The 14,154-nt window shown below is 32.6% G+C and overlaps 1 protein-coding gene across 1 annotated transcript in view; it reads right to left on the reverse strand.

Annotated features, from left to right (window-relative positions):
* Nucleotides 1-14,154, reverse strand: part of LOC122797744 — a 1,403,591-nt gene that overhangs the window by 1,039,833 nt on the left and 349,604 nt on the right. The window contains exon 9 of the mRNA XM_044066269.1: nucleotides 5,968-6,135. Coding sequence (XP_043922204.1) covers nucleotides 5,968-6,135 — 168 coding nt within the window. The remainder of the gene's footprint in view (nucleotides 1-5,967; nucleotides 6,136-14,154) is intronic.

Here is a 14,154-nt window from a genome sequence, read left to right on the forward strand (position 1 = left end):
CCTCTCTCTCTTTATATGTCTCTCTCTCTCTCTCTCTCTCTTTTCTCTTTTCCTCTCTCTCTCTCTCTCTGTGTCTCTCTCTGTGTGCCTCTCTGCCTGCCTGTGTGTCTCTCTCCTGTGTGTCTCTCTCTCTCCTGTGTGTCTCTCTGTGTCTCTCTCTCTCTCTCTCTCTCTCTGTGTGTGTGTGTCTCTGTGTGTGTCTCTCTCTCTCTGTGTGTGTGTCTGTGTCTCTCTCCTGCTGTGTCTCTGTCTCTCTGCCTGTGTGTGTGTCTCTGTGTGTGCCTCTCTCTCTCTCTCTCTTTTTGTGTGTGCCTGTGTCTGTCTCTTGTGTGTGTGTGTCTCTCTCTCTGTCTGTGTGTCTGTGTCTCTGTCTCTCTCTGCCTCTCTCTGTCTCTCTTGTGTCTCTGTCTCTGCCTGTCTCTCTCTCTGTGTGTGTCTCTCTCTCATGTCTCTTGTGTCTCATGTGTGTGTGTATGTATATGTGTGTGTGTGTATGTATGTGTGTGTGTGTGTATGTGTGTGTGTGTGTCTTTGTATGTGTGTATGTGTGTGTGTGTGTATGTGTATGTGTGTATGTGTGTGTGTGTGTGTATATATATATTAAGCGTATGTATATGTAATTGTGTATGTATATGTATGTATATATATATATATATACGTATATACATATATATATATTTGTTCAATTTGGAGCTGCTTCTTAGTTATTTGTTGTTCAAGCAATGTTGTGATTAGTTCACTCTACACTACAAATTATTTTTGAGTAGTTATTTTGTGCATGCTTTTTTACCCTATTGATGCTTTGTATTAACAGAAAAAGGCAATATGTACATTGGCTGATTGTTTTGAACTTGTTCTTAGTTACTGGTTGTTAAAGCAATGTAGTGACTGGTTTATTCGACACTACTAATTACTTTTCATTGCTTGTTTCATGCATCTTTTTATACTACTAATGCTTTACAGTTACAGAAAAATGTAGTATGTACATTGGCTGTTTCTTTTAAGGTTTACTATTGGTCTGTTTCTTAGTTTTTTTTCACCAAGCTGTTTTAATTACTTTATGACGTAGAAGTGCACCCTATTTAAACTGTTTCTGAGTTTTATTTGTTAGATCTGAAGAAGTCCTTACACACATTAAAGGATGAAAGCGCTAATCAACAGTTTGGCTTCAGTGTGAATCCTTTCAGTTAGTTTTGTTTTTTTATTTCTGTTTCTTTCGTATAGAAGTTTAGAGTTTAATATATATATGTATATATGTGTATATATATATATATATATATATATATATATATATGTATATATATATATATATATACACACACATATATATATATATATATATATATATATATACATATATATACGTATATATATATATGTGTGTGTGTATATATATATATATATATATATATATATATATACACACACACATATATATCTATGTATATATATGTGTGTGTATATATATATATATATATATATATATATATATATATATATATATATATATATATATAATGTAAACACGACTTTAATACAGAGAACACAGTAAGCGCTTTCATGATATTTAATATTTTTTAGTATGAACACTGATTAATATAATGCGGTGATCAAACTTAAGAACATGCAGTCTATTGTTATCAAACAGGCTGATAAGGGTGGGGGAATAGTAATTTTGGACAAAGAGCTATATATTATGCAAATGAAAAAACTTCTTGATCTTAATACATATTCAAATGTGTCTAAAATTGCTGTGAATGCTATTATTGAAAAGGATTCTTTTTGTGTGTTTGACATGTTAATGTTGAGTATGACTTCTGAAAGTCTTTTTAAATATTTTGAAGTAAAGCATACACTGGCTCCTATGATATACGGCCTACCAAAAATACATAAAAATCTAGTATGTCCACCAAAGCGTCCAACTGTATTTGGTGGGGGGGGTGGGTGACAAAACCCCTTTCCATATTTGTGGAAAAGAACTTACATCCACTACTAGAGGGTCATGAAATAATGCTTAGAGATACTAAATACTTTTTGGAGAAAATAAATATGGCTACTAGAAATCTGGATCATGACTACTGGTTGGTGACACTAGATATAGACTCTCTTTTCACCGTGATTTCTAATGACTGGGGTATCGAGAATATCAAAATGATTCTTAGTGAACATCTTTCTTTTACAAATGAGAAAGTTAGTTTGATTTGTACATTACTTAAAATAATCTTAGAAAACAATGTATTTGGGAAAGAATTCTTTGTGCAGAGGGTTAGCGTGGCTATGGGCACAAGCTTGTGCCAATAGCTATGCCAACCTTTCACCTGCTAAATGGGAAAAGGACTATATACTATCTGCTAATGAAATTTCTGATCATCATCTATGGTATGTACGATTTGTGGATGACATGTTCTTTCTATGGGGGGGTAACACTTGATAGGTTAGAAAGTTTTATTACTTATCTGGGAAATTCTACAGATTTTCTTAGATTTACATATGTATACTCCTTAGACTAAATTGACTTTTTAGATGTTACTGTCAATAAGGTTGAATGCCAGAAGGTGAAGACAAGTCTACACAGAAAATCTGTTCGTAGTAACAATTTGCTACATAGGGAAAGTATGTGCACTAGACACATTCCACTAAATGTAATGAAGGGACAAGTTTTTTAGGATTATGTAGCTATATGATGATGATCAACAGTTGCAAATAGCCTTAAATGAATTGCAATCTGATATTTTTGTGTAGGAGATATAAAGAACATGAGACTGACTCCTGTATTGCTATAGCATGTAATGAGAGGCAGAATAAATGTAAACCTTTTTTCGGTGAGAGGGTGGTTGAAAGATAACAGACTTCACCTAATACCACCCAGAGAAAAATGTTCTCTAGGTTCCCTATTTCTTTTTCTAGCAATAATGATCCCCTTTGCGATACCATCAGAAATAACTGGAATATTCTTAATATATCAGATGAGTTAAAAGACGTCATAGATAAAGTCACACTTCACCTTCAAGAACAAGAGGGCACTAAAAAGGCATTTATGTTGTAATGTACATAGACATACAGAAAGATTGCCTTCATATAGGCTGGGTATCTACACATATAGGAAACTGTCTAGCATGTAAATATATTCATACAGGTGCTTTTTATAGTCACCCTTCTGTGAACTTCAAAACAGTATTGAATTTCTATGCTGACTAAGACTAGTAACCTAGTGCGTTTCTGTTTTTATACCATTTGTAGCATGTTTTATATTGGTAAAATGAATCGCCCTCTTAAGGACAGAATATTGGAAAATTACAGGGACATAAGGAATTGCAAGGAAAATAATGCGTTAGCACAACATGTTCTTTGTTTTGGTACCGAGCACAGTTTTAAATTTATGGTTTTAGAATTAATTAATACAGGTGTTAGAGGGGGTGACATTAAGAATGTAACTGAAATTGCTGAACAGAAATGGATACTGTACTTTCATGCAGATAAACCACCGGGCCTTAATGCTACTACTTCACTTAAACCCTTTCTTAAGGGACGGCCTCTAAAGCACGGAGTCTTTTTTATTCCATTTTATAATGGAGTGCATTTATATGTATACATAGTGATTTCTTTATTTTTATGTGTATTTTTATGACACAAATATATATTACATATATCATATTTGATCCTTATTTTTTGTTGTTGGCCACTTTAAATGGTCTAAAGGACTGTTAATTAGCTTTTTGGTGCAATAAATTGATGGGATGACATGGTAATTAATTCAGTCTGAAGAAGCGATTTGTGATATCGTGAAAGCGATTACTGTGTTCTCTGTATTCAAGTTGTATTTTTATTTCTCAGCCATGATATTTGGTGCCTTTATTCTATTTTCTCTTACTTTGGTTTGGTTATTGGCACCAAGTAATACTCATTGGTTCCGTTTTTGTTTTATTTTTGAGTTTTATTGAGAATCTGGAGGAAGAGGGAAAAACCAGCCCTGGACTGACTGTGGTATGTGTACACTCAAGGGAAACTGCACTTGATGCAGAGAGCTGCATCTAGAAATACTGTGAGTGTACTTGCCATCCTCACAGTGAACCTCCCCCACAGGTGTTAATGGTGAGGATTGAGGCTCCTTGATTACTGGTCCAGTTGTGGGTCATCACAGGGCATCTTGGTAGAAAGCTGTGTGGCTGTATTACTCAAATGGTAAAGGCCCTTCAGACCCATCTTGATACAGACCCATTTAAATTTTAAACTATAGTTTAAAAATGTTTACTTCTGTATTACCCAACACAATTATTAAAGGTGTTACCAAAAATGATAGGTATGGATCAATGCAGTTTTATAAGGGAGGAAAACATTTAGCAGCACTAAAACTCAGATGATCCAGAGGGAAGCAGAATATAAAAAATACTGCTATTGTTGTTGGTGGGTGTTGATGCAAAGAAAGTGATAGATAGGGCCAGCTGGGAGTTTTATGAGTAGGGCAATGGAAGTATTTGAATTCTCTGACACACAGGGTCTGAAGCAATAATCAAGGAGAGATGGATCACTTCTGACAAGCTGATCAGAAGAACCAAGCTGAGTGTCCTCTTTTCCCCTTTATTTGCTTTATATTTAGAGCCATTGGCAAAGAAAATAAAGGATTCCCAAATTCAAGGATATAACTGAAATCGTAATCAAGAAAAAGTTTTATTTGCAGATATATATATATACACATATATATATATATTTTTTGATACTTTGGCACTGTGGAACACAGAGCATTTCAAGTCTTTTTGTGATATAAAATTAATGATAAAAAAATATAAGCGACAGTGGTAAATTTTGTACCCACACACGTATTTGGTTCAGCAACACCCATACTTATGGAGACAAGATAAAATGAAGCATGTAACTGCAAAGATTAAACATGAATCTGTTACGGCAGGTGAAGATAAGTGGGGGAGAAAGTAAACAAAGAAAACAAAAACTGAGAAACAAATGGATATGCTGAATGTTTCAAACTTGATCCCTAAAAACGTGTTTTAAGAGTTTGTAACCTACTAGCATAGGATCATATATTCCATCACCCACCCACCTGTCCAAATTATTTTTGGAACAGAGAATCAGATTTCTTACATTTTAATGCAACAGGATTCCACCATCCTCTTGATCTATTATGAAACGAAATTCCAACAATTCTGATCTTACCCATCTTTACATTTGCCAACAATTTTTTCTTGTTAGTTCCTATACTTGCAATGTAGATTTTATTAAATACACTTGTATAAAAAAATCAATCAGCCCTAGCAAGCCTATAACTGATGGAATAAAGAGATACAAGCAGTGACAATACTTTAGTCCCATTCATTTTATACACAGTTCAGGGAGATATATATATATATATATCTATACACACACACACAGTGGATATAAAAAGTGCACACACCCCTGTTAAAATGCCAGTTTTTTGTGATATAAAAAAATGAGAACAATAAATCATTTCAAAACTTTCCCACCTTTAATGTGACCTATAACCTGTACAATTCAATTGAAAAACAAACAAATCTGTTAGGGGAAAAATATATAAAAAAATGTGCAATAAGCTAGTTGCTTAAGTGTGCACACCCTTAAACTGAAAGTACATTCTTTCATTAAGTCAGAGATTATAATGACCCAAGTGGTATGCAGTTTATAAAAAAATGTATACCACTTGAGAAACTTCAATGTTTTCTAACTAAAATCAGAGTTTACATAAACTAACAAAGCTAGATTAAATTTAGCAAACTCTCATTTTATCTCTGTGCATCAGCAATAAAATATAGACTTTCATGCTCTACTGTGGTGGTATATAAAGCTACTATTGCGCCATGTTTAAGAGAGAGTACATCCCCCAACACCAAAAATGCCTAACACACAACATGGTCATTTACACATCGGTTTACCATTCACAACAATCATAATGACAACTGCAAGCAGCAGCAACAGCAATATTCACAATGAACTTACACTGCAAGGTTCATGGCAACTCCTCCCCATGCCAAAAACTGCCTATTGGATAGAACTGGAGGTACTTCCTGTGTGGTTGCCAGTGTAGGTATGTCAGTTTTGAGAATCTCACTTTTCAGTTTAACTTCATACTGTGGACCCAAAGGCTGCACCAAAACAGTTAAAATGCTGTATAAAAGGGGAGAAAAAAAAGAGAACCAGTGATATAATCAGTTTTATAAAATGTCTGAAATAAGCAACAGCAAAAGAAAAACAGCTAAAATTCAAATAATTGTTCATCAGCACACACTTACACAATTACCAAACAGATAGACTGTGTTTGCATAATAGACTAATAATCCTTGGCTGACTAGTTGAGGAAGCAGGATTTGTCCATAATCAAAGTGGTTTACCCCAGGGACAAAATCCAGGTAAGTAAAATTTTCCAAGACTGGATGACTCTTGCTTCATTCATGACTGTGCAATGAATAAACAGTATTATATACACTAAACTTATTTAACAATATTTCTTACTGTTCCTAATTAACTCTGCTGGGTAACTATCCTTTTCACGTGAAGGATGTTTCTGCACATATAAATAAGCAAAACTGTCCTCTAGTGAGCATGTACACATATCCGTACTCATGTAGTGAAGTAATTAATCTGAAGTGCTCATGCCACTCATTGTGGCATTAACCCCCCCCCCCAAGAGAAAAATAGGTTAAACTGCTGGGAGTCCCCTTCCCAAAATTTACTTTCCGGAAAATACAGGTCTACATTTGCTTGGGGTTTTCCTTCCTTAAAGCTATTTTCCTAAACTTCCTAACAGTGTCTTAATGCAAGCAGCAAGTTTTAATGGCTTATACATCTTCTGTGTTGCTAACTGTAGTTTACAACAGCAAAAAAAAAAAAAAAAACACTTGAGAGAAACAGCTATGTCTGAGAGATGCTTTCAGAAGTCAAGTATAAGAACACTTTTTCCAATAATGGCTTAAATTAGATATTTCATATTAGTATTTACAAAAGAGGAAACGAGAAACATACGAAGAACGAGAACTAATGAGAATGATTCCTATATAAAGAAAAGGAAATATTTAACAAACATCTTAATTTCCTTAGCAGTAGACTATGTATAAATATAAATGAATTATAAAATGCAACCCTTCAACCTAAATCAACATCTTGCTTTTTCATATTGCCTCCAATGGAACAACAATCCAAATGTCAGGCTTTACATTTCTTTCAATTCTCTGAAAAGGTTCAGAGTACTGCACTGATACAAAGCAGACCAACTAGAGGAAGACCCTAGAATAAGTATAATTACAAAACTTCATTATACAGTGGTGAATATGTCAAACATGTTGTTTTGTGGCTGTATTACTCAATCACAAATAAAGAGCCTTATATTTTTCCTGATTTTTTATATAACTTTTTAAATTTTATTTGGTTTTTCAATTAAAATCAATCAAAACAAACATTTCAAGCAATTAGAACATGAAAAAGAAAAACAAAGTAATCAACTATTTATAACTATATACAATCATCCATAGCAAAGATCAGTTTAAATTATATACACCATATTTGTCCAATAAAACTTGAAATTTCTGCCAAGCTAGTCTTATGAGTTACATTAGATGTTCTTGTGAGAATAGTTTCCATTTCTTTTTTACACACGCATTTAGCTAATCTTATAAAATCAATAAACTGAAGGTCTTGTTTATTCTTCCAATTCAATATAATCGCTTTCCTCGCAATGGCCAACTATGACCAAAGATGAAAAATTTGATGTTTTAGAATCACATTTGGAATAGGAGTATTAAACAAGGAATCAGTGATATGACAACTGTCTTACCACAAAACTTTCAAAATATCTGAAATCAATCCAGTATTGTAAAATAGCTCTACACTCAAACATGTGAACCCAATTAGCCTCTAACTTTTCATCATATCTCCATTTTATTTCTTTACTCTTAAAAATAATAGCCATTTTATAGGGTGTGAAGAAACTTCTATGAAGAAATTTCCATGTAATCAACTTCCAGTATAGAGCAGAGGTGGTTCTATTTATAGATAGCATGCGTAAATGGGCATGCCTTCATTGACGGACGTCGAGCTGGCACCTTGGCATTCGTGAAAATCTACTGCCAATCATTAGTGGGACCTGAGTTCCACTGTGGCGACCTCTAACCGGGAAAAGCCGAAAGACAAGTTTTGTTTATCCTCTGAAAAAGGATTCTTTGTTCATTTTTGTACAGTAATCCCTAAGAGCTAAATCAAAAGGTAGAAATTCATCACGTAGAATTTTATAGATAAATGATATGCACAATTTATTTTCAATGCCCATAAAGTTATTACACATTGAGTTGTAACAGTTTTGGAGTAGTGGCGGTTTGTGAATTTGATATTTTCACTTTGTTCTCAATAAACTGTTGTTGAGTTTGTACGGATAACCAATTATCCTGTTTATTATATCTAACCAACAGGAAATTTACTGAATTTTATTATAGTCTAGAAATTGACACCAAAATTTTAAGAAATTGATACCAAAAATTTAAGTTATTATCTTTAAAGCTTAACATTTTACTTAAAGTACAGTAAACAATCAAGTGTACGCAATGGGAAATATCACAAAAAATAACTGCTTAACACAGTAATTACTTTCTATTATACCTTTAAAGATACTAAATATTTGATTCATACCATAAGTGATTAAACTTATTATATAAACAGTAATCTCACAATACTCAGTATACTTTACTAATGCCTAATAAGGCATTTATTTGTGTTTCATAACTAGTACTAGATACTAAATGGATTTCATGTAGCTGTTTCCAACTTGATGTATAAGTGGTGTTTAGCCAGTGTAATACTGTGCTAACAGTAGATTTTGAATATAGTTCAATATTGGGAAACATGATTCCATTGTTATCCCATCCCCATACATGCCAATTGTAAGCTATTCTATTTTTTTTGAGGGAACCAGAGAAACTTAATATAGTATTTATTTGCTTAAAAAATATTTGGGAGGAATTAAGATAAGGGATTGTGTAAAGAATAAAATTTTTGGTGATATAACCATTTTTAATAATGTAAGCCTGCCCTCCATGGTAAAGAACAGTTTGTGCCAGTTACTGATTAACTGGATATAGTATTTAATAAATTAGTGTAGTTTAAAAGTACTGTGTCTTTCCAAGTTGTTTTTATAGTAATCCCTAAATATTGTAATATTTTGTTTTCCCAGTTAAAATTATTATAGTCTTGCAAATTCTTATTAATCCTCTTATTGATTAATAGTGTTTCAGTTTTGTTTTGAATTAAATGTTAGGCAACAGATTCTCCCAAAAGACATGTATTAATTCGGATATGCGATGTATAGAAGAATCTATGTCCTCGCTTGTTAAAAGGATGTGATCAGCAAACAATTGAATTTTTGAGCAATGTTCACTATTTAAAGAAAATATTTTTATGTTAGTATCATTTCTTATACAAGTAGTGAAAGGTTCTTTTGACAGAGCAAACAATAATGGTGACAGTAGGCAGCCTTGTTTTGTACCTTGATGATAAGCACGCTCTGATTTTAAAAAATGCTTGAGAACCATTTTATAATTTTGATATCAAATTAATAAAATTTAAAGAAAAATTATAACCTATAAGGATTTTGTATAGATATGACCAGCTAATAGAGTCAAAGGCTTTATCAATATCTAGGCTAATAACAGAAAGTTGCTTTTTAGATTTATTAGCAATGTCAGTTAGGGATAATTTATCATCTTGAACATTTCTACGTAATATGAAACCTGTTTGATCATAATTTATTAAACTTAGTAATATGTTATTCAATCTCTTAGCCAATATAGACAAATATTTTGTCATCAATGTTTAACAAAGAAATAGGCTGATAGGAAGAACATAACTGTGAGTTTTTACCTTGTTTTAAAATGGAGGGAAATCAGGGAATATTTCCAAGAAGGGGGCATCACTGATTCATTTTTAATCATAGCAAATGTATTTAACAGAATTTTTAATGTTGAAGCCGGGAAAAGTTTGCATATTTCTGGAATTATTCCATCCAGACCAGGGGCTTAGTTACTTTTTAGGTTTTTAATTTGATCTTTTAATTCCAATAATGATACTGGCTTATCTAGCATCTTGTTTTGACATTTAATTTGTGACTTTTTTTGAAGACATTTGTCTATTATAGAATCATTTTCTAATGAAATATTTTTATCATTAATTGATTTATAATACATTTTAAATACTTCTAATATACCTTTTAAATCAGTTTTTGGCGTTGATTGTATACTGAATTTCATTAATACAATTTAAATTATTCATTTGTTTAGACCCAATAGCCAGCTTATGTAAATGTTTAGGATTTATAGTATAGGACTGTAGCTTAAGTCTTTCCAGGTTTATTGCAACTTTGTGATTTAATACTTCTAAATATTTTTGGTTCAGATTTGATAATCCTGTGTGTGGTCTTGTCATTAGGTTTTAATTTTGATTTTAATTTATCGATTTTAGTTTGTAATTCTAATTCCTTATATCTTTCTTTTTTTAGAAGATACTAACTCTTTTATTCTACCTTAAAGGTATGCTTTTAATTCACCCCACAGTATGTGGCCACTACTTAACCAATATTAAACTCTAAGAATGTATTTATTTCCTTCAAAACCCAGTCTTTAAAACCTTTAATTTTTGTTTTATATGCCATAATTCTTTGCCAAAAAAAAAATATCATCATTTCTTAAACTAAGGCTGAAAGTAAGGGCATTATTATCAGAAAGAGGACATGATGTTATTAATACTTCATTTAGCTTGGAGTAAAAGTTATTCAAGATGAAGACATTATCTATATTTGTTTGGGTACCAAATCCTAAGGAATAATGGGTATAGTTAAGGGAATTCATCATTCTTAGATCATACATATCTCTGAGATTCATTGAGGTAAAGACACTGATTCAGTTTCTTGGATTGAGCTGTTAATTTCGGATTACTGATTTTGGAAGTATCTATCTGATAAACAATTAAAATTTCCAGCTAAAATGATTCCCCCTTGAGCATATAAAGTTATGGTGTCCATATGTTTTTTTACAAATCTGGTTCCCAATCCAGGTATCCAATAAGAATAAGTGTAACATTTCTAATTAATGTCTAACACCACCAAACACAGCATTCCACTCCTTTTATTTTTAAAACAAGAGTCAGCAAGAATTGAATAACCATTAAATGACATTTTCTCTAAATCTTGTTTTTTTTGTAGGCGAGTCTCTTGTAAAATATTACATGAGCTTTATGCATTTTAATAAATTTAAGTAAGCTGGCTCTTTTAATGTGACTGTTACAACCACTGACATTCAGAGATAAACACTTGTATACTAGTATGTGAGTGAGGAATATTTAGAACATCTGTAATAGGTTTTAATATAGATTGACTTATAACAACCTTTAATATAACTTGTTATGGATGAAGTAAATAATCTAACTTTGGACTTTAGAAATAAATCTATATATACAAAGACACACATGCGGAACGATGTGTTCCTGATTTGATTAGGTACTTAAAATCAAACCACCCACTATCCACATCTCAAACACCAAAAGCATTATTTTCAGCTTCTGCCTTATATCAAATCAAAACTTTCAACAAAATAGTTATAAAGTCCTGTAACTCAGAATAATGCAACTGTAAAGTATCATTAACACATAGCTAACAATTCAGAGTGTTTAACAACATTAATATGAAGCATAAAGCAAAAAAAAAAAAACTAAGATTTAAAGATACTTTGACAGGAATGAAAAAGAGAATAAAAATCTGTTTATATGAAAATAATTAACCATTTATTTACATTAATGCAAGTAAATTATGACAGATTTCTATAAATCCTCAAAATAAATATGATTAAAATTCACCACCTGTCTCTTAGTTCACTAACAAGATATCAAGGAGACCATCTCTCCACTCAGACTAGTTATCAGTGGGCTCCCTCATGTCACATTGCAAAGCCCATTACTCTTTGGCATCCAACTCCTGAATGCTCTTCTCCAGGTTCAAAGGCTTCCAAGTAGTTAAGTAAGCAGATGATTTGCAATTTGATACAAATCTTTACATTGTTCACAATTAGAGCAACAATAAATGTCAAATGTGTCCTAAAAACTCTACTTCTTTGGGTCTGGCTCCTCTTAAAGTGTAGCAGAATTCCTTTGTATACCAGGTCATATGCAATTTAAAAAATTATATGAGTAACAGAAATTTCACCTTTACTTTGGTACCTATATCTCAGATAGAGGCCTGCTGCCCCTTTAAATTATCAAGGGTACCAGAGTTTGTCAAAGAAATGGGATTCATAGTTTGGCTCAAAAGGCCATTATAGTCATTAAGTTAATATACGATTATGCAACTGTAACATTCTACTCCTGACGTGATGACTGCAATATGCGGGTAATTTAAGGCGACGACTTACATTATATAATTTTGTTTGATGCCTGAACAGTCACAAGGAACCGAGGAACAAATCTTTCCTACCGATGGTGCCTCACAACATTGTGACCCCATACTGAGTGTTGGATATATAGGTGGAAGTCAGAAAAAACTATGTTATGACATAAAGGATACTACAAACTCCTGATGTATATACTAAAAAGGGGAGCATAAAAGAATATAAATGCAAACCAGTAGTTTTGAGTAAAAGTGGCATAAATCAAAATGATTAATATGTAAAGAATTAGGACAGTATATACTAAATATCATGTCAGAATACTGAAAAAACATTTAGCCTATTATAAAGAGGAGTAACCTCAGGAAATAAGTAAAATTCCCTAAGTTACTCATTTAAATGTCTTGGAAATGAACTGCAATTATTTGTTAACCATGTAAATACTATTAGGTTATTCAAAGATATGCAAAGAATTATGTATTACAAATAAACCCAATCTAGCAATTATGAAATATAGAAAACACCATTTATACAATATTTATCCTGTAACAAATGTCACCACTGAAAATGGGTTTCCTACCCAGTCGGACTCCCCAGTAACTAAATATCAAATAAAATAAAAATAAATAAATTAAATAAATCTTCATAATCTTGACTGGAAATTTAACCATGAGCTGAAGTTTTCGGTTTTCAAAGACAGGAAAGAGAAACTACAAACAGACTATGTGATACAACTAGAGTGAGGTACCACTGTCCACACTACAGTATTCAGAAGTAATATACACCAAAATAAAGCAAAGTTCCTTTGAGCATCTCACCTAGCATCCAAGGGGACATGTTGATGTGGTGAATTACTAAGTTTAAGGTAATGAAATACCAAATGAAGCAACAAAGAAACCCCCACATCAACACAAAGCAACTCTATCATTCAACAGATAAAAATAATGCATTAATTTTGATATTAGCTGACTTGTATCACATGGTTATTTCTGATAAACTGTGACTATGTCTGAAAAGGGCAAGGGCATCCTGGGATCAGATCACTCACTCTGTTGGCTAACTTGGTATTTTACAAGTTACTCTTAAGACAAAAAAGCTGCATGCAATGCAACTGCACAAAAGCTCATGCTTTTCATGAATCCTCAGACTTTCTTCTATTAACTTGTTTACTGGTATAGTGTGTTGATCAAAAGGACTAATCTCATGCATAGCCCAAGATTCAATAAAAAAACACACAAGTTGAAAGGAAGAATAGATAAACAATATTAACAAAACAGAGGTAATACATATAAAGAACACATCAATTACTACAAAACTTGTAACTATCCCAAAACAAACCAGTGGTTCAAAACAAGGGTGCCATATCATTCCCACAGTGCTGGGCTGAAGTAATGTTTTCATTTCAGTTTTGCTGTCAGTACATAGCTGCATGGCACTTTCTTTTACTGTGAGGTTTCTGTACTTGACCTGCAGTCCTGAGGTCAAACTCACATTTCTCATGACAAGAGACTGAGAAAGCACTGCTGATTCTATTGCACAGCTTTAAAATAGATCTATCTACATATATTGTTACAATGTGAGTTGGTGGAGGCATAGAAGCAGGTTAATTGCAATGTTTAAAGTCAAACAGTATATTAACTACAAGTAATAACCTCCAAGCTACCAATGGTTTCACTAAAATTTATTTCTGTTAGCCTGACAAGAAGCACACCAATCTTTTATTCTGATGTTATTCTTACCATTATAAAAAGCAACTCGGCATCTTTCCTGA

The sequence above is a fragment of the Protopterus annectens genome, chromosome 3.part1, assembly GCF_019279795.1.
Source record: "Protopterus annectens isolate FY-2018-M chromosome 3.part1, PAN1.0, whole genome shotgun sequence".
NCBI classification, from domain to species: domain Eukaryota; kingdom Metazoa; phylum Chordata; order Ceratodontiformes; family Protopteridae; genus Protopterus; species Protopterus annectens.